The following is a 25,265-nucleotide window of genomic DNA, read 5'->3' as shown; positions in this document are numbered from 1 at the left end:
CGCCCAACATGTCTTCAAAATCTAATCACGGGAGTGTGCCTGGCCCCTTTTCAGGTTAACGCGCGCACTCTCACGGTCCCGTTGAAGTCCAATCGAAAGGTTATATTTACACAAATTTCAAAGCTCTCTTGAACATATTTGTTTGAAATTTGATAAAAGTCGTTACGCAGCTGTCATTGAAGTACAGTTTGAAAGAAGTAAACAGCCGGCTGCTGATTGGCTAATTTACTGCGGAGACCTCACTGAATGACAGAAAATAATTAAAAACGAAGATTTGCGAAGAACAGTACAAGTTTTACTCGACTAAAACATATATGATACATAATATGATACATAGTTTTGTATCATTCAATTAAATGCATCTTCAAAAATGTTATAATGGTTCCTGTGTTTGCTATAACACAAGGACAAATGGCAAAATTTAATGGCAAAGAAAACAGTATTCACCCTCAGTTCTATCATCATGTAGAGTTCATGTTTTTTATATAAAGTGCAATAAGTGATCACGACATGTTTTTTTTCTTTTATTCATTCATTTTTATCTTTCCAAGGACTGTTCACAAATTACAATAAAAGTTACATTCATAAAAATGCATTCAATACTGATTTAGTGTTTTTTTTTCACGAGTACACCACAACAAATATAAAATAATTAAAAAACAATTGTTTATCAAATGTAATGTGTGTTGAGGGAATACAACACAAAAATAAAATTGTTTTCTCTGAATGCACTTTTATGTCTTCATGAAAAAACTATTAACTCACAAAAATTCAATAACTGAACATGTACATTAATTAAACACCCAAAGTAAAAAAAAAAATCCAAATCTGCTGAGTTCAGAAAAAAAGCTTTTGGCGAATATGGCAAATGGAGTGTTTTCTCACCTGTTTGAAGAAACTGGAGCTATTATCTCACTCCCTATGATACCTATGTTGATCTGATCATGCTCATGGGATGGGTGTAAACTCAGGTGTGTGCGTGTGTGTGTCCTGTCAGATGAAAAATATTTCTCGTACAAGGCGCATGGCATCATCACCACCTTGGTTTTCAGTCAAAGCCTGCTTCTGTCTTCTCCGTCTGCAATCTCATGACCTCTTTCTCCTTATGGATGATTCCATCAGAAGGCACAGTCTCCATGTCTGTCACATCTAACTCTGTTTCTGACATGTAGGTCTGTAGACATGCCGTCTTCCCCTCCTCGAAAGTGTCCAGATTATCTGCCTTTTTTATTGTGGAGGCCTTTTTTCCAGCTGCATACTCCAACTGAGAATCAACCTGTCGTGGAATGGAAGGTGTCCTTTTGCAAATTATCGTGATTTTGCAGAGTCAATGATGCTCAAATGTCAAACCTATTGGGCTGCTAACCACATGAAGAAGCTCACACTGTTTTGGAACCAATTTAGTGCATTCCTTTGATTTCCTGTGTCTTCAAAATGTATTTATTATTTCATTTTATAAAACAATGAGTAATTTATAGCAAGTCATTAGAAATTAGCAAAATCGTTTTTTCACTCACAGCTTAGTTTATTCAACGATCACATTTATGAATGAAATGATTACAATTTAAAAAATAAAATTACAACATATAGATTTTTATTTGTTTTTAATTTGTTAATCTGATTAAGTGCACTGTAAAGTTATGAAATAATCTGTTGATCAAACGCCCCTTTGTCGTTTATGGAGTTACCTATTTGTTTAATCATTTAAAAATACATTATCTTTAAAAACAGAATTAAAACGAGGCAGGATTTGTTTTTAAATGACATATTTTTTAAAATATTTTTTTCGAATCAACACGTCTGTGTAAGCTCTCAGTCGTACAGGAGTGGTCCATCGATGAGAAGGTTTCTTCAGCCGTCATCTGTACAAAAGTGAAGGTTTCGGACGTTTCGCCTCCTATCCAAGAGGCTTCGTCAGCGAACTAAAGTCTGACTGGTCGTATCGGCCCCATTTATATATCCCTAATGTCCAGCGCTGGTGGCGCCGGACACAGCTATGATAGGTCCCTACTCTCAGGTTGGGGGGGGGCGCGGGACCCCCCCCCTGTGGCCCCACTGATTGTTCCTACATTCCTGACTAACGATTGGCCTATTACACCCACTCCCCCCGGTATCACCTCATCAGCATAACGACCCTCATCAGCATTGCGAAAGTTGCCTAACCTGTTTTGCCTGAGCAGGCTATTGTATGAACGATCCAAATTGAACCTCACACCACCAGACCGGTTTAATGAAGGATTTTGTTGTTTTATAAGAATCGCCTCTTTCACCCCCCTTTCAAACCATCTATGTTCTTTCGCTAAGATTTTAACCTCATTGTCGTCAAATGAGTGGTTGCTAGCTTTTAGGTGCAAATGTACTGCCGATTGAGGCCCACTAGTATTATCCCTGCGATGTTGATAAAGTCTTTTTTTGAGAATTTGTTGAGTCTCCCCAATGTACTGCTCTTTACAATTTTCATTCTTACAATGTATGGAATAAACTACATTACTTTGTTTTTCATTTGGTAGCCTATCTTTTGGATGCACTAATTTTTGCCGTAACGTGTTTATCGGTTTGAAATAAGTAGGAATTTTATGTTGCCAAAGGACTCTTTGTAATTTTTCAGAAACTCCTGCAATGTACGGTACTGCTACTCCTCTCCTTTTAGAATCTTGAGAATTATTGGTTTCGTTCGCTATTCTTTCTTTCTGACATTTGTTGAATGACCACTGAGGGTACCCACAGTTAGTGAGTGCTCTCCTGATATGTTTTGACTCCTTTTCTCTACCTTCAGTGCTAGTTGGTATTAGTTTAGCCCTATGCTGGAGGGTTCTGATAACTCCTAGTTTATGTTGTAAAGGGTGGTTAGAGTCAAACAGTAGGGATATATAAATGGGGCCGATACGACCAGTCAGACTTTAGTTCGCTGACGAAGCCTCTTGGATAGGAGGCGAAACGTCCGAAACCTTCACTTTTGTACAGATGACGGCTGAAGAAACCTTCTTTTCGAATCAACATTTTAAACTCCTATGTGGGCCCTTTGATATAAAAAATGCTGCTCACGTGTTGACGTACGTCTGAACAAAAGAATCCATCATGGATGTATGGATGGGTGTGTGCGTGGGGGGATGGATTGATAGATCCATATAGATACCTAGATTGAAAAAAAGGAGAAACGGCGTCACCTGGTGGTCGGAAAAGGCAGTTAGATGCTTGTTGCCAAGACACGACTCTGCCACTTCCAGGAACTCTTTCTCGTTCATGCAGTAAAAAACAGCCCTAGAAAATCACAAACAGAAACAATTAAACAAAAAAATGACAGGAATTTGATACATAGTAAATTTTGTCTCTCTGACGTGACCTACCGCGCAGATTTCTTGTTCCTTATGGTCTTAAGTGTCATCTGTTTCCTACCCTCCTTTTTGGACATCCACAACGGCAAAGTGCGACTTCACTCCCACATGTTGTTGTCGCCGTTCCGTTTTGTTATTTTTGCAGCAACATTTTCTCTTTTAGGGCTTCGTCTTCTTATGTTTACATGACCATGGCCGACAGTTAGGGCGATCAAGGAAAGAAAAAAAACACACCAGGAGAAAGGAAATGACGCATTATGTGGAAATGTGGATAACGTCATTTCCATCGTACGATGCAACCATATTAGGATAGTGAATCAGCAACCCTATCTGAGGATGATCACGCCACAATAGTTTTATTTTATTTCTCCATTTTTACAAAGCTTTTGACACTTTGGAACACCATTTTATTTTTCAATCACTTAATAAGTTTGGTTTTGGGAACTACTTTACTCAGGCTGTTAAGACACTGTACACCAACTGCAACTCCTCAATACTGCTTAAATACGGTACGTCCCCTCGCTTCAACGTCTCCCGTGTCATCCGTCATATTTCTCCCTATTTATTCTTACTTTCAGCACAAATCTTATCACTGTTGGTCACTGAAAGCGAGGTCCAAGGTATTGAAGTAGCGGGCAGGCAGGTTGTGATTAGACAGGTGGCAGATGACACCACACTCTTCCTGAAAAATTCTGACCAAATTCCAAAGGCCATAGCTCTGGTTAAAGAGTTTTCCAAAGTGTCAGGTCTCTCGCTTAATATAAATAAATGTGAGTTGTTAGCTGTGAAATCATGTAATGAGTCTATGCTATACAACACACCTGTAAAAAAAATCAAGTGACGTACCTAGGTGTTGTCATAGCCAAAGAAGACGAAGAGCGTTGTCATCTGAACCTCGATCCAATAATTGATAACACCAAGAAGCGCTTTAATCACTGGTTACAAAGGGCTCTATCACTAAACGGAAGAATACTGCTAGCAAAAAGTGAGGGAATTACTCGGTTTGTATATCCTACAATGGCTTTCAATGTGGATCCAAGTACATGTAAGACAATGGACAAAATAATGTATAACTTTGTATGGAAAAATAAAACTCATTATATAAGAAACTGTCATATCCAGGATATTAAAGGAGGGAGGCCTAAATTTTTTGGACTTTACTTCTCTAAACTATACGTTTAAGATTAACTGACTGCGTAATTATATGTGAAGCCCTGATGCAATCTGGAATTTCATTCCAAAATCCATGTTTTCCTGACTTGGTGGTCTGTCTTTGTTACTGAAATGTAATTATAAGGTTGAAAAATTGCCTGTTAACCTATCAAAATTCCATAAACAAGTTTTATTAGCCTGGTGCCTAATGTATAACCATTCTTTCTCTCCACATTCATGTATGATCTGGAATAACTGTCATATTTTGTACAAAAACAAATCACTGTTTTTGTTGAGATGGATTGACTTAGGTATCATTTATGTAAAGCAACTTTTTAACACAAACAATGATTTAATGAACTATGCTGAGTTTCTCAATACGCATCAAATCCCTGTGACCCCTTAGGACTTTGCCATCATTATGGATGCCATCCCAAGTGGTATCATAAGCCTGTTCTAGTGTCACTCCGCTACTCCTGACAGACCACCGCCAATTCCAGTGACAGAAACTGCCCTGGGGAAACTCTGTTTCTCATCAATTGCTCGAAATCGGAACCGTGCAATTCGACATTTGGTTTAAAAATCTTTTGTGACGGTTCCCTACATTGTTCATCACTGGAGAACGTATGTCCCAAATATCCCATGGGAAAAGGTTTGGACCCTCCCATATAAATTTTTCATCACAAACAAACAAAGAGAAATAACCTACAAACTTTTGTACCGTTGCTAACCTGTTAAACATAAGATACGGTCCTTACAGGATATATATCTTGTACATTTTGTGAAGCTGAGCCTGAAACTGCAACTCACCTCTTCTGAGCTTGTCCCGAAACTACTCGCTTCTGGAAACACTTTGTCAAATATGTTGTAATGTAAAATCCCTTCTCCGTTCATATTTCATTACAAAGACATGCTGTTTGGATATTACAACAAGACCAACGATAAATATTATATTATTATTAATTTATTAGTTTTTCTTGCCAAACATCATATTCATAAATTTAAATTTTGTGGGAGGAAACCCCTATTTGTAATATTTCAAAATGAAATGAAACTATATCAGAAAACAATTCAACCATCTGCCGACCCAAACGCTATCAAAACACATGATTTGTTGATGAAATATGGCATAGGATGATGTGCTTGCCGATTCATCTGGTGTTCAATGGTCAATTTCACTATGCTGTGCAGACTCAATGAAATGTTAAAACCCCGGGCCCCCCCCCCCCCCCCGCTATCTCTCTCTCTGTCTTCTATTTTTTCTTCTATTATTTCTTTTCTTCTCTTTCTGTTTGTATAATGATTATCTGTCAGGAACTCTTATTTCCTGTGCGATCAGGTACTGTCTCTTACGCGATTATGTCACCTAATGTATGTTACTGTCTCTCACGCGATTATGTGATTATGTCACCTAATGTATGTTGCCAACTATTTACAAAATATTAAGTACGCAGAAAGATTTGCTGAGACACCTCTGATTTACTTCTAGAAGCTCCACGAGCTAAACAAAACCATTTTGTTTACTTTTGGTGTGTTTTGTTTGCAGTGTTGTTTGTTTGTTTCTATTACTTTGTATGTTTGCATGCCATTTGAAAAAAAAATAAAAATTAGGATAGTGATATATATATATATATATATATATATAGTACGTATATGTTTTGCCGCTTTGAAATATAATGTAAAGTCAAATTATTCACAAGAATAAAAGTATTCTGAAATTAACAATTTTTATCGATGCTTATAAATTAAAATGTAAAATTATAAAATAATCAGTTGATAAAACAACATTTCACTTAGGCTGTGCAAGAGTATTTGTTTCAGCATATAGAATTAAATAATAATAATAATAATACATTTAATTTCTCTGTGTGTGTGTGGCTGTCGCTGCTCACCCGCAGAAAACATATCCTGTGACTGTAAAGTGTCCTTGAGAGTTTTGAAAGGCGCTTATAAATGAAATGTATGATTATTATTATTATATACAGTGAGACCTTGGCTTACGAACTTAATTGGTTCCCAGACAGAGCGTGTAAGGCGAAAAGTGTGTATCCCCCAAAAACATTTCCCATAGGAAACCAATAAAATGATAATAATCCGTTCCCAGGTCTCCATAAAATATAATTTTCAACTAAATAAGCCTTAAAACTACAACAACCTTATTCTATGTATGATAAATGTGCTATTGTATTGTAATAAAAGAAATGCACTGCACTGTATAATAAAGTCACGTTACAGTGAGACCTCAACTTACGAACGCCTTATAATACGAACTTTTCATCATACGAACGTCAAATTTATGAATATTAAGCCTCATAATAAGAACTATTTTCATCTTACGCACTTTGGTGGAAGTGTGTATACATAAATGCATAATCTTCTGCGGAAGAACACGAAAGCACACGACCTTCGGCTCTGGCGGAGTGATCTTCGGCAACTGAACAGCGCTCCATCCGACGCTACTTTGCACACCCCCTCTCATTGAATGCACACTTCCATCGCCTCCTTGCAGCTTTTTGCTTATACTTTTACGATTATGGCACAGAAAAAAACCCACCACAGGCCCGTGTTCAGCCCAAAAAGAAACACAATAAAATCACCGTCGCTGAAAAGAAGGAGATAATTGAAAAACACGAACGACGTGTGCGTTTGTGTGATTTAGCGACAGAGCGCGGCTATGCTAAGTCCACCATCGCTACCATCCTTCGCAACAAAGAAGCTATCAAAGGTGCGTCTGTTGCAAAAGGTGTTTCCATGCTCTTAAAGCGACGGTCTCGGCAATCGAAGAAGTTGAAAAACTTCTGTTAATTTGGATTCACGAAAAGCAGCTATCCGGCGACAGCGTGAGTAAAGCTATTTTATGCGAGAAAGCACGGCTAATTCACGCCGATATCGCCATGCGCCAACCTGGAGGTTCGGCGCTTATTCAGGATTTTAAAGCCCGTAACGGATGGTTCGAGAACATCTGAGGGCGAGGAGGAGAAGGCAATGTTGGCAAAGTGGAATGATGTGCAGGCTTTTACCGAACAGTTCCATCCAGAAAAGATTGGCTATGACAATCATCAACATGATGAACGATAATGTGATGCCTCAGCCTCGTAACACCTTACAAGTCAGAAAGCAACAGGTGTCAATTAAGAGGTTTTTAAATCAGCAAAAAGGATGAGGAGTCTCCAAAGAAGCAAAGAGAAGCCACACCAGAGGTTAAGTTACCAACAGTCCTTATGGAAAGTGACTCTCCTTCCATAAGCCATCAATGACCATCAAAAAGGTAAATACAGCTTTATTTTACAGCACAGTTTATTTCTTTAATTACAGTCCTCATGTAATGTGCCTCTCTTTCCAAACAGCAAGTCCCTTTGACCTTCGACCTCCAACGCCATTCCATCAAGTCATCAATGACCATCACAAATGGAAATAAAGTGACTTTATGATACAATGCAGTGTATTTCTTTAATTACAATACCATAGCACATTTATTATGCATAGGATAAGGTAGGTTGTGTGTAGATTTAAGGCTTATTTAGTTGAAAAGTATATTTTATGGAAACCCGGGAACGGATTATTCCCATTTTAATGGTTTCCTATGGGATTATTTTTTTCGAGATACACACTTTTCACCTTCCACACTCTGTCTGGGAACCAATTAAATTCGTAAGTTGAGGTCTCAATGTATTTACATTTGTGATGGTCGTTGATGGCTCTCAATTGACACATGTTGCTTTCTGTCTTGTTAGATCTTACAGAACTGAATTTTCATAAATGTAACGTTCGTAAACCGAAAAGTTCGTAAGGCAAGGTGTTCGTAAACCGAGGCCCCACTGTATATAGATATATAGAAATATATAGTTATATAGATATATAGATACCAGTGACGTGCGGTGAGGTTCATGGCTGGTGAGGCACTGACGTCATCATAGTCAGATTTACAAACATATGAACTCTACAGAGTAGCGTATTCACTATTTGATTGGCAACAGTTAACGTGTTCTGTTTAAAATGTCATGTCAGATTTCTTTATATATACAAACTGTAGCATCGAAAAAGATAATTTGAAAAAAACGTTATTGTGTTAGCTTTACTTGTAAATGAAGTCCATGCGCCGCTCCTTCTGAAGAAAGGCATCAATAACATCTTTGTAGAAGCCTTCCTTATCTTTCTTCAGTTTTAAAAGTCTCTCTGTCTAAATGTAGATCACTGCCAGTGAAGAAAGTCGTCCTTGACCAGTCCTGTTGCGACTGTAAGTTTCAGTCTTTTCAGTGCTGAGAATGACAATCTCATCGACTTCTACAGCAATAAATGGGGCTGCACCGATCTCCTTTTTAATGTCAATTCTAATGACATCACCAACTGCTTCAATTAAATCGTTCTGTATTCTGTTTGGCAGGCCAGAAAATACAGTGGATGTCTCCAAATGTCTCGCTAGCCTGTCATCTTTCTCAGCGAAAGCATGTAATAGTTCAACATAGTTGCCACGATTAGCAGAGCCTTTACTTTCATCTTTTCCACGAAATGCCAGCTGTTGTTTGGCAAGGGAGCAGGTGGCATTGATGAGATCTTTTAAAATGTCCCGGTTCTCCTTTACCTTAGCATTGTGGATGCTGATGTTGAGTCTTCGCTGTTCATCCAAAGCCAACCTGGACATCCCGAATGTTTTTAGCGCGATTTGACTTTGAATGTGCGCGGTCGACCGCTCATGTTTGATGAGGCTCCGTTGTAAATTTTTTAGGTCGCAATATCCCATTTGAGTCCAGACATTGTTATAAGTTGAGAACAGAAGGCAGGAGAAGCAGAAAAGGCGGTTTCTTGCTGGACATCCACACAGCCAGCCTTTTCGTGTGTACCAATCCGTCTGAAAAGAGCGAGTATTCTGTCCCGTTGTCTGAAGCAAACCTTTTAGCTCCGGTGTTGGTCTTCCTTTAATTATTATCTCCTGCTTAGATTGAAAGTCCAGTTTAGAAAATTCTTTCACTTTATATATGTAATCCTCCATTCTGAAAATGAGGCCAAGCAACACGAAAAAATGACTGCAGGGTTGTACTTTACTTGCTAACTGTTTACTGTAGCTTTCTGTCTCTAATTCTATTATTCTGCAGCCATGGAGTCGCAAGTATCTCTGGAATCACAAGCGCCCCCTGTCATGAGGCGGGAGAACTGTGTGCCTCACCTACGCACAGTTTTGACAAAAATAAAATAAACACTGTAGTACAGTGTTTATAATGTACAGTGACTGTACATTATATACACCAGCTAAACTGTAGAAATTTAGTTCATATATATACTAAACGTGTTTGAACGCTTTAATAGCGATATGCCGAGGGACAGCAATGTGGTCTCACTGCAGAGCAAGCCAGCAGTTAGCATAGTGATTGCGCAATCCATGGTGAGGCTCAGCCGGCTGCTGCCTCACCGCTCGTCTCTACTTAGTATTTGAACGGTAAATGTGAAAATTCAGCGATTTTGAAAAAAATCCAAAAACGGTGAAGTTAAATGGACAAGAACTTTAAATTATAAATCACTAAATACATATAAGTTTAATTTATTTTTTCATTTGATGTTTCCACGACAGGTTTCCATGATGACAGGTGAGGCACTGCCTGCACGTCACTGATAGATACATAGATACATAGATATATAGATATATAAATATTGGATTGGATTTGATTTGACTTTTAGTCATCCTTTATTAGTGTGTATATATATATATATATACAGTAAATTCTCGTTATATAAAAAATATCGATATAACCGGGACTATCGATATATCCGACCCTGTTTGCATGTAATTTTCTCCGTGCGTGCATAGAAATAGTATCGATATAACCGGGACTATCGATATATCCGATATCGATATAACGAGACTTTACTGTATATATATATATCATAGCCGCTTTCCTTGTTGCTAGTTCGAGGTTGCCATTGGCCTGTGGTATACCAAGGTACTTGTAGCTGTTTTCAATGTCTGCTATTGTTCCTTCAGGGAGTGAGACCCCTTCAGTGTGGACTACCTTGCCCCTCTTAGTCACCATCCGACTACGTTTTCCAGCCCGAATGACATCCCGATATCACTGCTGTAGATCCTGGTTGTGTGGATCAGGGAGTCTATGTCTATGTGTAGAATGTCTCAGACAATGGGGAACAGAGGATGAGGTGCTGGAAGAGGGATAATCATGGGAGGAAAAGCCCCTACATGGGATGTACCACCGACCCATAACAAGAAGTCCTATCAGTGGCTAGAGAGGGCTGGCCTAAAGGACAGCACAGAGGCACTCATCCTGGCTGCTCTAGAGCAGGCCCTGAACACCAGAGCCATAGAGGCAGGGATATACCACACCAGGCAAGCCCCAAGGTGTAGGTTGTGCAAAGAGGCACCTGAGACAATCCAACACATAACTGCAGGGTGTAAGATGCTGGCAGGGAAAGCCTACATGGAGCGCCATAACCAGGTGGCTGGCATAGTCTTACCGAAACATCTGTGCGGAGTATGGACTGGAAACCCCAAGGTCAAAATGGGTAACACCTCCCAAGGCATTAGAGAATGATTGAGCAAAGATCCTGTGGGACTTCCAGATACAGACTGACAAGATGGTAATGGCCAACCAACCAGATATCGTGGTCATAGATAAAGGGCAAAGGAAAGCCGTTGTCGTGGATGTAGCGGTCCCGAGTGATGGTAACATCAGAAAAAAGGAACATGAGAAACTCAAGAAATACCAAGGGCTCAGAGAGGAGCTGGAGAGAGCCTGGAAGGTAAAGGTGACAGTCGTGCCTGTGGTGGTCGGAGCACTCGGGGCAGTGACCCCCAAACTCGACGAGTGGTTGCAACAGATCCCGGGAACAACATCGGATATCTTGGTCCAGAAAAGCGTAGTGCTGGGAAAAGCACGGATACTGCGCAGAACCCTCAATCTTCCTGGCCTTTGGTAGAGGACCCGAGCTTAAATGGGGGACAGACACCACCCATGAGGGGTGAGACGAGGATTTTTTTTATAGATATAGATGTACTGTATGCAGTGCTGGGAACAGCCAAGACACTGTGCAAAAATTGGACATTTTCAAAGTACCTTTCTGGTGATATTAACTCATATACGGCATATGAAAATGTTTCTCTCCCTTCATGACAAAAATATGTATGCAACTGTACTTTTTGATCCAAAGCTCCCAATCAGTCAGTCGTGCCTTTTAATTACGCCGCTAAAGCCTCGAGCGGCAAGTGCTTAGGCCTTGATTGCAAAGAGCAGCTTTGCATATTGGACTAAATTAAAGAGTGAAGAAGGATAAAAAGGAGCGACACACTTGGTCCTTTTCATTTAAAGGACAACCAACATAACTTTTTTGTTTTTTAACTGACACCAGAAAAATGTTTTATAACATCTAAAATACCCAAAACACGCAGTATGATATTTTTAGTCAAAGGCAAAACACCAATAAAAATGACTTAAAGTGTCCAAAATCTGCAAAAAAATGAGCTGCGAATTGGGCACTTTCAGAAAGTCCCGCCCCCATTTTTAGACGTCACGCCAAGACGTCTTGCATTGCTTGTGAATCAAAACAATGGCTTCAGATTCGGAGAATATGCTTTCTTGTTACACATCCAGTTATGAATATGATTCAAATAGCTCTGAAGAGCAAAACATACATGTTTGCAATCGATTAAAGAATGTATTTGGGCCATTTTGAGGCAACAATGGGGGAAAATCTCTCACAAAAAAAAGAGGCACAAAATGGCGACATCCTGTGGCCACCTCCGTTTCCACAGGCTGATAACTTCTTAAATGGCGCTTGGACGCCCTCTGGCGGCTTTTGGGTGCAACACGAGGTCCCCAGACCAAACAACTACAGCAAAATACATTGACGTGATGGAAGGACAATGCGACAATGCGTCCTTTTCACGGTCAGCAGGCGGTCCTTTTCTTACGTCATGTGACTCGTCACCAACTCAAAAACAAGACTTCCTGAATGTTCAGCGCGAGCCTTAAAACGTAAAATATAGCTATATGCGGTGGAATCTTATTAAAATACGCTCAGTAGAAGTCATTTGAAGTGATTTTACAAATTATGGACACAACTTGTCCGGGGACGTCGGTTGTCCTTTAAAACACTTCCTGCCAAAGCTGAAATATTGAAGTACAATGGTACCTCGGTTCTCGAACGCCTCACTGTTCGAACAAATCTGTTTTCGAACAAAATATTCGAGATATTCTTGCTTCTGCATTCGAACATCAATCGGTGTTCGAACGCAAATACGACACGTGAGTGCGTACGCGAGGGTGGGATGCTGAGCGGCGTACGGGTGTATCGCTCTCTCCGTGACCAACTGTTGTCGCTAGCCAACGTGCTGCGTTTTTCTCTGAATGAAAGAACCAAAACTTAAACCGGATCACATCTGCCAATTATTAGAAATCTGCCTTAATACTACGTATTTTCAATTTCGGGAAAAATTTTATAAACAAATTCATGGTTGTGCTATGGGCTCACCAGTTTCACCCATAGTGGCTAATCTTTACATGGAAGAGATGGAGAAACAGGCCCTCACATCCTTCCCAGGGACAAAACCTAGACACTGGTTTAGATATGTGGACGATACTTTTGTCATAATTAAGAAACAAGAAATTCAATCCTTCACAGATCACCTCAACTCTGTAGACTTCAACATTAAATTTACTCGTGAGGACATTCAAGAGAACCAACTAGCCTTTTTGGATTGTAAAGTAATTATAAAAGAGGACAGAGCGCTAAAAACAGAAGTCTTTAGGAAGGCTACGCACACTGACCAATACTTACTTTTTGACTCTAACCACCCTTTACAACACAAACTAGGAGTTATCAGAACCCTCCAGCATAGGGCTAAACTAATACCAAACTAGCACTGAAGGTAGAGAAAAGGAGTCAAAACATATCAGGAGAGCACTCACTAACTGGGTACCCTCAGTGGTCATTCAACAAATGTCAGAAAGAAAGAATAGGGAATGAAACCAATAATTCTCAAGATACAAAAAGGAGAGGAGTAGCAGTACCGTACATTGCAGGAGTTTCTGAAAAATTACAAAGAGTCCTTTGGCAACATAAAATTCCTACTTATTTCAAACCGATAAACACGTTAAGGCAAAAATTAGTGCATCCCAAAGATAGGCTACCAAATGAAAAACAAAGTAATGTAGTTTATTCCATACATTGTAAGAATGAAAATTGTAAAGAGCAGTACATTGGGGAGACTCAACAAATTCTCAAAAAAAGACTTTATCAACATTGCAGGGATAATATAAGTGGACCTCAATCGGCAGTACATTTGCACCTAAAAGCTAGCAACCACTCATTTGACGACAATGAGGTTAAAATCTTAGCGAAAGAACATAGATGGTTTGAAAGGGGGGTAAAATAAGCGATTCTTATAAAACAACAAAATCCTTCATTAAACCGGTCTGGTGGGGTGAGGTTCAATTTGGATCGTTCATACAATAGCCTGCTTAGGCAAAACAGGTTAGGCAACTTTCGTAATGCTGATGAGGTGATACCGGTGGGAGTGGGGGTAATAGGCCAGTCGTTAGTCAGGAATGTAGGAACAATCAGTGGGGCCACAGGGAGGGGTCCTCTGCCCCCCAACCTGAGAGTAGGGACCTATCATAGCTGTGTCCGGCGCCACCATGTCTGGACATTAGGGATATATAAATAGGGCCGATACGACCAGTCAGACTTTAGTTCGCTGACGAAGCCTCGTGGATAGGAGGCGAAACGTCCGAAACCTTCACATTTGTACAGATGACGGCTGAAGAAACCTTCTCATCGATGGACCACTCCTGTACGACTGAGAGCTTACACAGACCCAAGCAGGATGTTTATTCACAAATCAAAGAAAACACAGCGAGTAAGAAGGCAGGGGGTGATCCGACCCGCTTACTACGCCAAAAAAGCAAATGGCACACGACGGTGCAAAATTACGCAATCCCGGAAGATGACGTAAATTTACGGGACGCGGGGAAAATACCTCGGACCGGATACACTCGCGCATCGAAGGAAGAGTCCAGGCACGGTGGCGAGTTGAGTCAATCATCCGGCATTGGTGAGGTGATCGCGAACCGTATAAATGCCCCGTGTCCGTGATTAGAGAATGACAGCGGATGGAGAACGGTCGGGAGAGCCAGCCCCCCTCCCCCCGCTGTCAACTCGCAAGTCACAGGAGCAAAGAGGTGGTTTCGGTGTTCGAAAAAATCGCTTTTCGAACAGGGTCCTGGAACGAATTATGGTCGAGAACCGAGGTACCACTGTATTTGTTTTGTAACTGGACATCTGCCAAAGTACCCCACCACGGACCTACATATTTCCACCACTGATTTTTCTGGCACCATACAGTAGAAAGTGAATGACATATTTTACACATCTCTACTTGGAATAAACAACAGCACACTGCCTCATCCAAACAATTAGTTTAAATGAAATGCAAATATGAAAATTTGGAAGAAGGGCAAAGCAAAGTGCTGTAAGTATTTTCATCCTTCTCCAGGCTTGCTGCCAAATGCACAGATCAGGCTGTACTAAGAAGATTTCTTTTTTTTCCCCCACAAGGAAAAAGCTTGTTTGTACTCCTAGCCCCAAATTTGTTGTTCAAACATGATGGGGGGAAAAGGTCATCCATATCTAGTGACATGACAGCATGACTGCTCGCTGTTAAACAGAATAGGGGACATGTTCAGAAAAAGAGTGTTTATTGGAAATATTTTTTTCTCCAGTAATTGTACCTGTTTTGTAAAAGTAAAGCGGGGCAAACTGTGGATTTGGGAATTCCAGGAGCAGCCGGTGAACAGGGCAGTCAATCATTGTCAACATTTTCAAAATATCTACACTTTCTTATTTATTATTGCTCTATTCAGATTAGAAAACGGATTCTTCCATGACATTTGCACCATATTTTGTGGCTTCATTAAAGTTATCCATTACAGTTCATTGTTTGTGGATACTCAAACATGATTCCAGGTTGATTTTTTTTCCATTTGCAGCATGGAGATTGATCCTGAATGACATGATATGTGAGAAAGATTTGTTAAATGTTTTCAAAACGGTCCACTTTAGTCCATGATCGGCTGCAAATTTCCCCATTATGGGACAATTAAAGGCTTTCTGATTATAATTGCTCAGTGTGGAGGTCTAAAGCGCTGGTGAGGCACTTGCAGCCTGGTGATGTGACTTTTTGTAAACAGGACAAAATAATAATAATAATAATAATAATAAATTTTATTTCAAACGCAATTCAAGGCTCTCAAGGACACTACAGTCGCAGACAACCATAGATACAATAATAAATAAAATATAATTATAAATTAAATAAAAATTATCAATAGAACAAAATAAATAAAATATAATTATAAATAGAAACAAGAGATAGAGCTATACAGAAAATCCAGTTTTAAATAGGTGGGTTTTGAGATGGGATTTGAAGGTGGGAAGAGAATCGATGTTACGAATGTTGGGAGGAAGTGAGTTCCAGAGTTTGGGGGCAGAGCAGCTGAAAGCTCTGTCCCCCATCGTGCTGACACGGGCAGGGGCGGGGAACATGCAAAGGTGGAGCGAGGAAGAGGATCTGAGGGAACGATAGGGAATAGAAATTTGAAGAAGGTCAGATAGGTATGGGGGGGGGGGGGGGGCAAGGTTATGGATAGCTTTAAATGTATAAAGAAGAATTTTAAAATCGAGACTATATTTGGCCGGGGGAAAGTGGAGCTTTCAGACGACGGGGGTGATCAGTATCAGAATACCTTTATTCGTCCCACAATGGGGAAATTTGCAGTCCACAGCAGCAATTGAAAAGGGATGGGGTTGGGGTGGGGGTGAAAGGATAGAAACAAGATATTCTAAGCATAACAAAATAAAAATGTCAACTGTATACTGTGCAAATGTAAATGTGCAAAACCGTTCCATAAGAAAAAAACTGTACATAATGCAGAATAAAGAAATGCATTTTGATATATTGCAACAACCCATATTTACAAGTGTCCAGTATTTTTTTTCTTTTTTTTTCCACATGTGATCATTGAGAATTGTGAAGCTTGACAGCAGTCGGTAGGAACGAGCGGCGATACCTCTCCTTCTTGCAGCGCGGGTGTAACAAATCTTTTTCATTTGTTCTTGAGAATAGGCCTACATGTGACAGCGAGTTGTCCTCTCCTTCAGCCATTGTGGGTTAAAAAAGCGAGTAGATATACTTGAATTAGCTGATAAAGTTTCCGAGTCTGATCTGTTGTAGCTTGGTTGATTTGCATAGCGCTGCCTCCGCAGAGGGCTGAGGTAAAGTGAGTATCCAATCACAGGACGCGTACATGTCATGTTCAACGCGAGGCCCTCTAGCTGGCCTTACTGTGCCAACTCGTGATCTGATTGGCTATCGCAACTATATATCAACTACATGTGCCCGTTCATGTACAGCGCACAGACACCCTCACCCTGTTGATTCTGAAGGCGTCGGTCAGATTTCATACAGCCTGGCGACACAAGCTAGCTGAATTCTGATTGGATTAAAAACTCTGACCTAAAACTACAACACTGAAAGGAGCATAACCAAATGGATATAACATAACATCAAGAAAACAGTATGTAGAATAATTATATATATATATATATATATATATATATATATATATATATATATATATATATATATATATTTAGAAAAAATACTTTTTTAATGAAATTGACTTTTATTATACCGTATTTTCACGACCAAAGGGCGCACCGCGTGAAAAGGCGCAGTCTCATTTATGTGTGCCACAGTGACGTGCAGTCAGTAGAGGCAGGGGAGGCAGTGCCTCACCTGTCATCATGGAAAGCTGTCATGGAAATATCAAATGAAAAAATAAATTAAACAGTTATATGTATTTAGTGATTTGTACTTTAAAGTTCTTGTCCATTTAACTTCACCGTTTTAGGATTTTTTTAAAAATCGCTGAATTTTCACATTTACCGTTCAAATACTAAGTAGAGACGAGCGGTGAGGCAGCAGCCAGCTGAGCCTCACCATGGATTGCGCAATCACTATGCTTACTGTGCTGGCTTGCTCTGCAGTGAGACCGCATTGCTGTCCTTCTGCATATCGCTATTAAAGCGTTCAAACACGTTTAGTGTATGAACTAAATTTCTACAGTTTAGCTGGTGTATATAATGTAGAGTCATTGTACATTATAAACACTGTACTACAGTGTTTATTTTGTTTTATTTTTTAATCAAAACGCTGTGCGTAGGTGAGGCACACAGTTCTCCCGCCTCATGACAGGCAGGGGGCGCTTGTGATTCCAGAGATACTTCTTACTCCACGTCTGCAGAATAATAGAATTAGAGACAGAAAGCTACAGTAAACAGTTAGCAAGTAAAGTGCAACCCTGCAGTCATTTTTTCGTGTTGCTTGGCCTCACTTTCAGAATGGAGGATTACATATCTAAATTGAAAGAATTTTCTAAACTGGACTTTCAATCGAAACAGGAGGTAATAATTAAAGGAAGACCAACACCGGAGCTAAAAGGTTTGCTTCAGACAACGGGACAGAATACTCGCTCTTTTCAGACGGATTGGTACACACGAAAAGGCTGGCTGTGTGGATGTCCAGCAAGAAAGCGCCTTTTCTGCTTTTCCTGCCTTCTGTTCTCAACTTGTGACAATGTCTGGACTCAAATGGGATATTGCGACCTGAAAATTTTACAACGGAGCCTCATCAAAAATGAGCGAAGACTCAACATCAGCATCCACAATGCTAAGGTAAAGGAGAAGCGGGAGATTTTAAAAGATCTCATCAATGTCACCTGCTTCCTTGCCAAACAACAGCTGGCATTTCGTGGAAATGATGAAAGTAAGGTCTCTGCTCATCGTGGCAACTATGTTGAACTATTACATGCTTTCGCTCAGAAAGATGACACTCCTTGAATCAATTGCAAACATTTATGCTTTCCTCTTTAGAACTATTTGAATCATATTCATAACTGGATGAGTAACAAGAAAACATCTTCTCCGAATCTGAAGCCATTGTTTTGATTCTCGATCTAAGGCAAGACGTCTTGGCGTGACGTCACGAACAGGGGGGTGGGACCTTCTGAAACTGACCATTTCCGGATTCATTTGAAGTCATTTTTATTTGTGTTTTTCATTTAACTAAAAATATCAGCCTGCCTGATTTGGGTATTTTAGATGCTATAAAACGTTTTTCTGATGTCAGTGGGAAACAAAAACAAAAAATGGTGCCGGTGCCTTTAAATGTAGTATGTACAAACCTCATAGCACAGTAAGAACACTACAACCCAATTTATTAACTGTCTTTGAAATGTGAAAAATATCCCTGATCAGTTAATAAATTTGTCTCAAGGAATATGGCGTTTACATACTATTTCGCAGATACTTGGAGGAGGAAATGGAAATAGAGGCTAGCCAGTCATTTTGGGACATACACTATATTTTCTAGCCTGTGAAACAGAATACAGAACGATTTAATTGAAGCAGTTGGTGATGTCATTAGAAATGACATTAAAAAGGAGATCGGTGCAGCCCCATTTTTTGCTGTAGAAGTAGACGAGATTGTCATTCTCAGCACTGAAAACATACAGTCGGAACAGGACTGATCAAGGACGACTTTCTTCACTGGCAGTGATCTCCGTTGAGACAGAGAGACTTTTAAAACTGAAGAAAGATAAGGAAGGCTTCTACAAAGAAGTTATCCATGCCTTTCTTCAGAAGGAGCGGCGCATGGACTTCATTTACAAGTAAAGGTAACACGATAAAAACATTTTTTAAATTATTTTTTTCTATGCTACAGTTTGTATATATCAAGAATGCTGACATGAAATTTTAAATAAAATACGTTAACTGTTGCCAATCAAATGGTGAATAAACTACTCTGTAGAGTTCATATGTTTGTAAATCTGACTATGATGACGTCAGTGCCTCACCAGCCATGAACCTCACCGCACGTCACTGGTGTGCCATTTCTGTATTTAATTTACACATTGAGCGCACCGGCTAATCGGGCGCAAGTTTTATGTAGCGGTACATATCCTCTCCTGCCATACATACGTCCGCCCCACAACAACACACAGGCATACAAGTGTGCGTATTTAAAAAAACAGATCGGGAGCAAAACTGAGTTTGGTAGTGCTTTATTTATTAATTACAAAGTAATTACATTTTGTAATAATCACTCAATAGGCGTCGGCATGGTAAAAAAGAGCACATTACCGGTACCGACTTTTCCGAAAGCTCGAACCACCGTGCCAGCAGACACGTTTTCGTTTCCCTTAATAATGACGCCTGCTGGAAATGTCTCTTGAGGCAAAGTCTTTCTTTTAAAAAATCACAATCGGCAGGAGTTTCTCTCCGTTAGCATGGCAGGTAAGCACAACAAGAAACGAAGGCTTTTCGCTAGCTTTTCAGAATAATTTGCCCGCCGTTCCTCCAACTCCGGAACTTGCCTTATGTCCGCGTATTATGTCACGGCGGCTCGATTCCCATGTTCCTCGGCGTAGCTGATAGGCTTCAGTTTAAACTGAGCTTCATAACCATGTCTCTTTGCCATTTTCAGGGTTGTTAAAACAGCAATGTTCTACATAAAGCACATACCTGTTCGTTTATACACAAACCATGCCCACACACACCCTCGTTTTCTTTACCGCGTCCTCCTCATGGTGGTCTCTAATACGTCCGCACTATAGGGCGCGCCGCACATTTTGAAAAAAATCTGAGACGTTTATATGCGCCGTATGGTCGTGAAAATACGGTAATTATGATAATGATGTCTGATTATGTTAGGCCAGCAGAGAAGGCCTTGCTGGCTTTGACGGCCCACCACTGATTACACAACCAAGTAAAACTTTTCTGAACTCCCCATTTCTCCAAATCTGTCTTTAAACAAGTTGTTATGAATTTCATTAATTGTGATGTAAAAGTGGGGCTAATTATCATAAATCCACACAGGTACATAGATGATTTGGCAGCAAGGTTGTGATAAAATCTGTTATTTTGAAATAGCAGGGCAAGATGGGAGAAAAAAGATATTATATTGAGCAAAGAAAAACAGTGTGCAGTAATTTCTTTACAAAATATTTTTTTAATCACATCACATTCTTTTTTTTCATGGTTTCAAATAAAACAGTGCTATTTTTCTTAATTAGAGATGTCAAGATTTTATTTTATTTTTTTAAAACTTTGGGAATAAATTCCAATCGACCCAGTAGTGGAGTGGTGAGCACATTGACTTGACTTCACGGTGCAGAGGTACCAGGTTCAATTCCAGCTCTGGTCTGTCTGTGTGTAGTTTGCGTGTGGTGTTATTATTATGTTGTTTATATAATAATAACACCACTTATTATTATTATTATTATTATTATTATTATTATTATTATTATTATTATTATTATTATTATTATTAAGTTGGTCATAGAGCTGTCCATTTCAGAGCCATTGTTGACTGACCTGACTTCAACTGGATAAACTGCAGGTGAAAATGTTGAACAAGAGTCAGTTTACAGCAGTTTCCTCCTAACTGGTGGCAGGCACACTAATCTTTCCGCTCGTCTTCTTGGGCTTAACTGCAGTTTTGATTATGGGTCTCCGCCATTGGCCATCTGGTCCACAAACGCTGGTGATTGGCCATATGGTGCCCGGCTCACAGATTTAGGATGTTTGGCGTACTTTAAATTAAACAGGGTGTCTCTGTTGGTGATTGACATTCTTAAGGGGCAAGAGATTTGATGATTTGTGAAATACAACAGTGAAGAGCATCTGATGAAAGAAAGGTAGTGATCCATTTGGCTTTGAAATATTTATGTACACACAACTGGGAGTGACTTTGTCTTGTCCACAAGAAACACAAGCGATTGCAAAGTAGATGATTTCTGTTGGATTCAATCTCTGCCCCCACCCCCTAAAAACACCCTCCAAAGATGAAATGATTTGCATGTGAACAGTGGTTATTGGGGTCAGAGAGATTAGGAATGAAGTTTGGCAGCATTTTATGTCGAAATCTACCCAAGATTGTTTGTGTTTCCCATTGGAGATTTCCAGGACTCTTGTGTGAACACTGATGGGTTTTATTTAGAAATAAAAACAAAAGTAAACATCCAGTGGAAGAGCATTTGATAGCCAAGTACCAGTGTGATTGCATCCAAAAGTAAACACCAATATAAATAATGAATGAAGAAAAGAGTTTTCTGAGGTTTTTTTTCTTTGTGACTATAGTACCACATTAGAATTCCTCACACTTCCCTGATGTTGTGTTGGCTCACACAGGGGACCTCAAACAGCCTACTACATTTCCGGCAGCCACACAGGAAGAGATCCAGTGGCATCCTTCCTTTAGTTCATCAACATCTGCTTTCGAGGCACCTGATTGCATCACACCGAGCAGGCAAGACACCAAACAGCGGTAGCCACGGTGATTGTCCTTGTTCTTAATACCTCTTGGCTTACTCTGGTTTTGAACTTTATGTGCCTTTCACTCTCGTGGCGGCTGCAGTGTCACAGCTGGTGTTCATAAAAACCCTTTACGAGTGCCACACACTTTCTTGTCGTGTTTCAAATGTTATCCAGCTCATATTGAGCCTCACTCTCTGCCACCAGAAGTTACCCTGGTCCGTCTTGTTTACGAACATGATCAAAAGGTTTCATAAATTGGGGACTACCATGCAGTGTCATGCATAAATACAGTGTCTGTCTTGTACTTGCATGATTCTGTCTCTCTACCCCAAGATCTAATTTGGTTTAAACCCTTCTTGTCGCATCCTCCTCCTTCTCCTCCTCCTCCTCCTCCTTCTCTCCTCCTCCTTGCCATCCTCTCGCTCTTCATCACATCACTTGTGTACAGATTCTATATCTTGCCTCCTATGATGTGCAAGCATCAGCCCCATCTCGCGCACATCTGTTTGCGTCTTGGAATATTAGGAGGAAAACGAGTGAATGAAGATGAAGATCTTCATCGCTCATTTACTAATGACATTGGCGTAGAGATGTTGATTGTCGCTTGAGTTTTTATTTAAAAAGCATCTATACGGTGAGAAGATGAATGTAGGTGAGTAAGATATTCATTACTTTTTTATTTTCTTTTTTGGTTCAATTAAAATTAAGCAGTTGCCAGTTAAGTGAGTAGCACCTTTGATCATTTGCATAAATCATTCATTAATTTGCATAAATGTGATGTTGGGCTTATTTTTTACTTTATTTGATTTACATTTTTTTTATTGGCAGACCAAAAAAAATACATGATTGAATGAACAAATACACGATTGAATGAACAACATTTGGATGCCTTTTTTGACATGTTAAAAAAGTAAAGGATTTCATGAAATATCATGGCGTGCAATATACAACTGTGCAATATAAAACTGTGAATATAATTATGACACTACAGCAAGATTAAATAAATCAAAAGGAAAGTATATTCAAAGTAAAAAAACATCTAAAGTGAGATGATTCTATTATGTGCAAGTACTCGACTAAGTTAAATTAAAGGACAACCGACGTCTCCGGACAAGTTGTGTCCATAATTTTTAAAATCACTTCAAATGACTTCTACTGAGCGTATTTTACAAAGATTCCACTGCATGAATATTCCGGAAGTCTTGTTTTTGAGTTGGTGACGAGTCCTCACCCTACGTCACAGAAGGAACGCCTTTGTTTAAAACTGGGAATAAATTCCAATCGACCCAGTAGTGGAGTGGTGAGCACATTGACTTGACTTCACGGTGCAGAGGTACCAGGTTCAATTCCAGCTCTGGTCTGTCTGTGTGTAGTTTGCGTGTGGTGTTATTATTATGTTATTTATATAATAATAACACCACTTATTATTATTATTATTATTATTATTATTATTATTATTATTATTATTATTATTATTATTATTAAGTTGGTCATAGAGCTGTCCATTTCAGAGCCATTGTTGACTGACCTGACTTCAACTGGATAAACTGCAGGTGAAAATGTTGAACAAGAGTCAGTTTACAGCAGTTTCCTCCTAACTGGTGGCAGGCACACTAATCTTTCCGCTCGTCTTCTTGGGCTTAACTGCAGTTTTGATTATGGGTCTCCGCCATTGGCCATCTGGTCCACAAACGCTGGTGATTGGCCATATGGTGCCCGGCTCACAGATTTAGGATGTTTGGCGTACTTTAAATTAAACAGGGTGTCTCTGTTGGTGATTGACATTCTTAAGGGGCAAGAGATTTGATGATTTGTGAAATACAACAGTGAAGAGCATCTGATGAAAGAAAGGTAGTGATCCATTTGGCTTTGAAATATTTATGTACACACAACTGGGAGTGACTTTGTCTTGTCCACAAGAAACACAAGCGATTGCAAAGTAGATGATTTCTGTTGGATTCAATCTCTGCCCCCACCCCCTAAAAACACCCTCCAAAGATGAAATGATTTGCATGTGAACAGTGGTTATTGGGGTCAGAGAGATTAGGAATGAAGTTTGGCAGCATTTTATGTCGAAATCTACCCAAGATTGTTTGTGTTTCCCATTGGAGATTTCCAGGACTCTTGTGTGAACACTGATGGGTTTTATTCAGAAATAAAAACAAAAGTAAACATCCAGTGGAAGAGCATTTGATAGCCAAGTACCAGTGTGATTGCATCCAAAAGTAAACACCAATATAAATAATGAATGAAGAAAAGAGTTTTCTGAGGTTTTTTTTCTTTGTGACTATAGTACCACATTAGAATTCCTCACACTTCCCTGATGTTGTGTTGGCTCACACAGGGGACCTCAAACAGCCTACTACATTTCCGGCAGCCACACAGGAAGAGATCCAGTGGCATCCTTCCTTTAGTTCATCAACATCTGCTTTCGAGGCACCTGATTGCATCACACCGAGCAGGCAAGACACCAAACAGCGGTAGCCACGGTGATTGTCCTTGTTCTTAATACCTCTTGGCTTACTCTGGTTTTGAACTTTATGTGCCTTTCACTCTCGTGGCGGCTGCAGTGTCACAGCTGGTGTTCATAAAAACCCTTTACGAGTGCCACACACTTTCTTGTCGTGTTTCAAATGTTATCCAGCTCATATTGAGCCTCACTCTCTGCCACCAGAAGTTACCCTGGTCCGTCTTGTTTACGAACATGATCAAAAGGTTTCATAAATTGGGGACTACCATGCAGTGTCATGCATAAATACAGTGTCTGTCTTGTACTTGCATGATTCTGTCTCTCTACCCCAAGATCTAATTTGGTTTAAACCCTTCTTGTCGCATCCTCCTCCTTCTCCTCCTCCTCCTCCTCCTTCTCTCCTCCTCCTTGCCATCCTCTCGCTCTTCATCACATCACTTGTGTACAGATTCTATATCTTGCCTCCTATGATGTGCAAGCATCAGCCCCATCTCGCGCACATCTGTTTGCGTCTTGGAATATTAGGAGGAAAACGAGTGAATGAAGATGAAGATCTTCATCGCTCATTTACTAATGACATTGGCGTAGAGATGTTGATTGTCGCTTGAGTTTTTATTTAAAAAGCATCTATACGGTGAGAAGATGAATGTAGGTGAGTAAGATATTCATTACTTTTTTATTTTCTTTTTTGGTTCAATTAAAATTAAGCAGTTGCCAGTTAAGTGAGTAGCACCTTTGATCATTTGCATAAATCATTCATTAATTTGCATAAATGTGATGTTGGGCTTATTTTTTACTTTATTTGATTTACATTTTTTTTATTGGCAGACCAAAAAAAATACATGATTGAATGAACATTGAATGAACAAATACACGATTGAATGAACAACATTTGGATGCCTTTTTTGACATGTTAAAAAAGTAAAGGA

General features: G+C 39.7%; 1 protein-coding gene and 1 pseudogene across 6 annotated transcripts in view; one reads left to right on the top strand and one right to left on the bottom strand.

Moving 5' to 3' along the window:
* Positions 1–511: 511 nt before the first annotated feature.
* LOC148898022 (uncharacterized) lies at positions 512–3,561 on the bottom strand (annotated as a pseudogene). The gene is made up of 3 exons (XR_016115025.1): positions 3,348–3,561; positions 3,168–3,261; positions 512–1,276 (listed from the first exon to the last, which is right to left on the bottom strand). The product of XR_016115025.1 is annotated as an uncharacterized LOC148898022 (transcript).
* A 72-nt stretch (positions 3,562–3,633) lies between these two features.
* Positions 3,634–25,265, top strand: part of LOC148898021 (neuropilin and tolloid-like protein 2) — a 41,670-nt gene continuing 20,038 nt past the window's right edge. Inside the window, exon 1 of one of the 5 annotated variants that reach the window (XM_088996791.1) lies at positions 3,634–3,844. Coding sequence is in view for 4 of the 5 variants with exons in the window: in XM_088996792.1 (XP_088852918.1) it covers positions 19,177–19,225 (49 nt within the window). In the remaining variant the exon portion in view is untranslated. Of the gene's footprint in view, positions 3,845–18,919; positions 19,226–24,792; positions 24,989–25,265 lie in introns of those variants that run through there. The other 4 variants (XM_088996792.1, XM_088996789.1, XM_088996788.1 and 1 more) reach the window with 4 other exon arrangements.

The sequence above is a fragment of the Hippocampus bargibanti genome, linkage group LG05 (assembly GCF_051943395.1).
Source record: "Hippocampus bargibanti isolate YZ-2025 linkage group LG05, ASM5194339v1, whole genome shotgun sequence".
Taxonomy (NCBI): Eukaryota; Metazoa; Chordata; class Actinopteri; order Syngnathiformes; family Syngnathidae; genus Hippocampus; species Hippocampus bargibanti.
The sequence above is the reverse complement of the archived record's forward strand: the minus strand, read 5'-3'. Positions and strand labels throughout refer to the sequence as shown.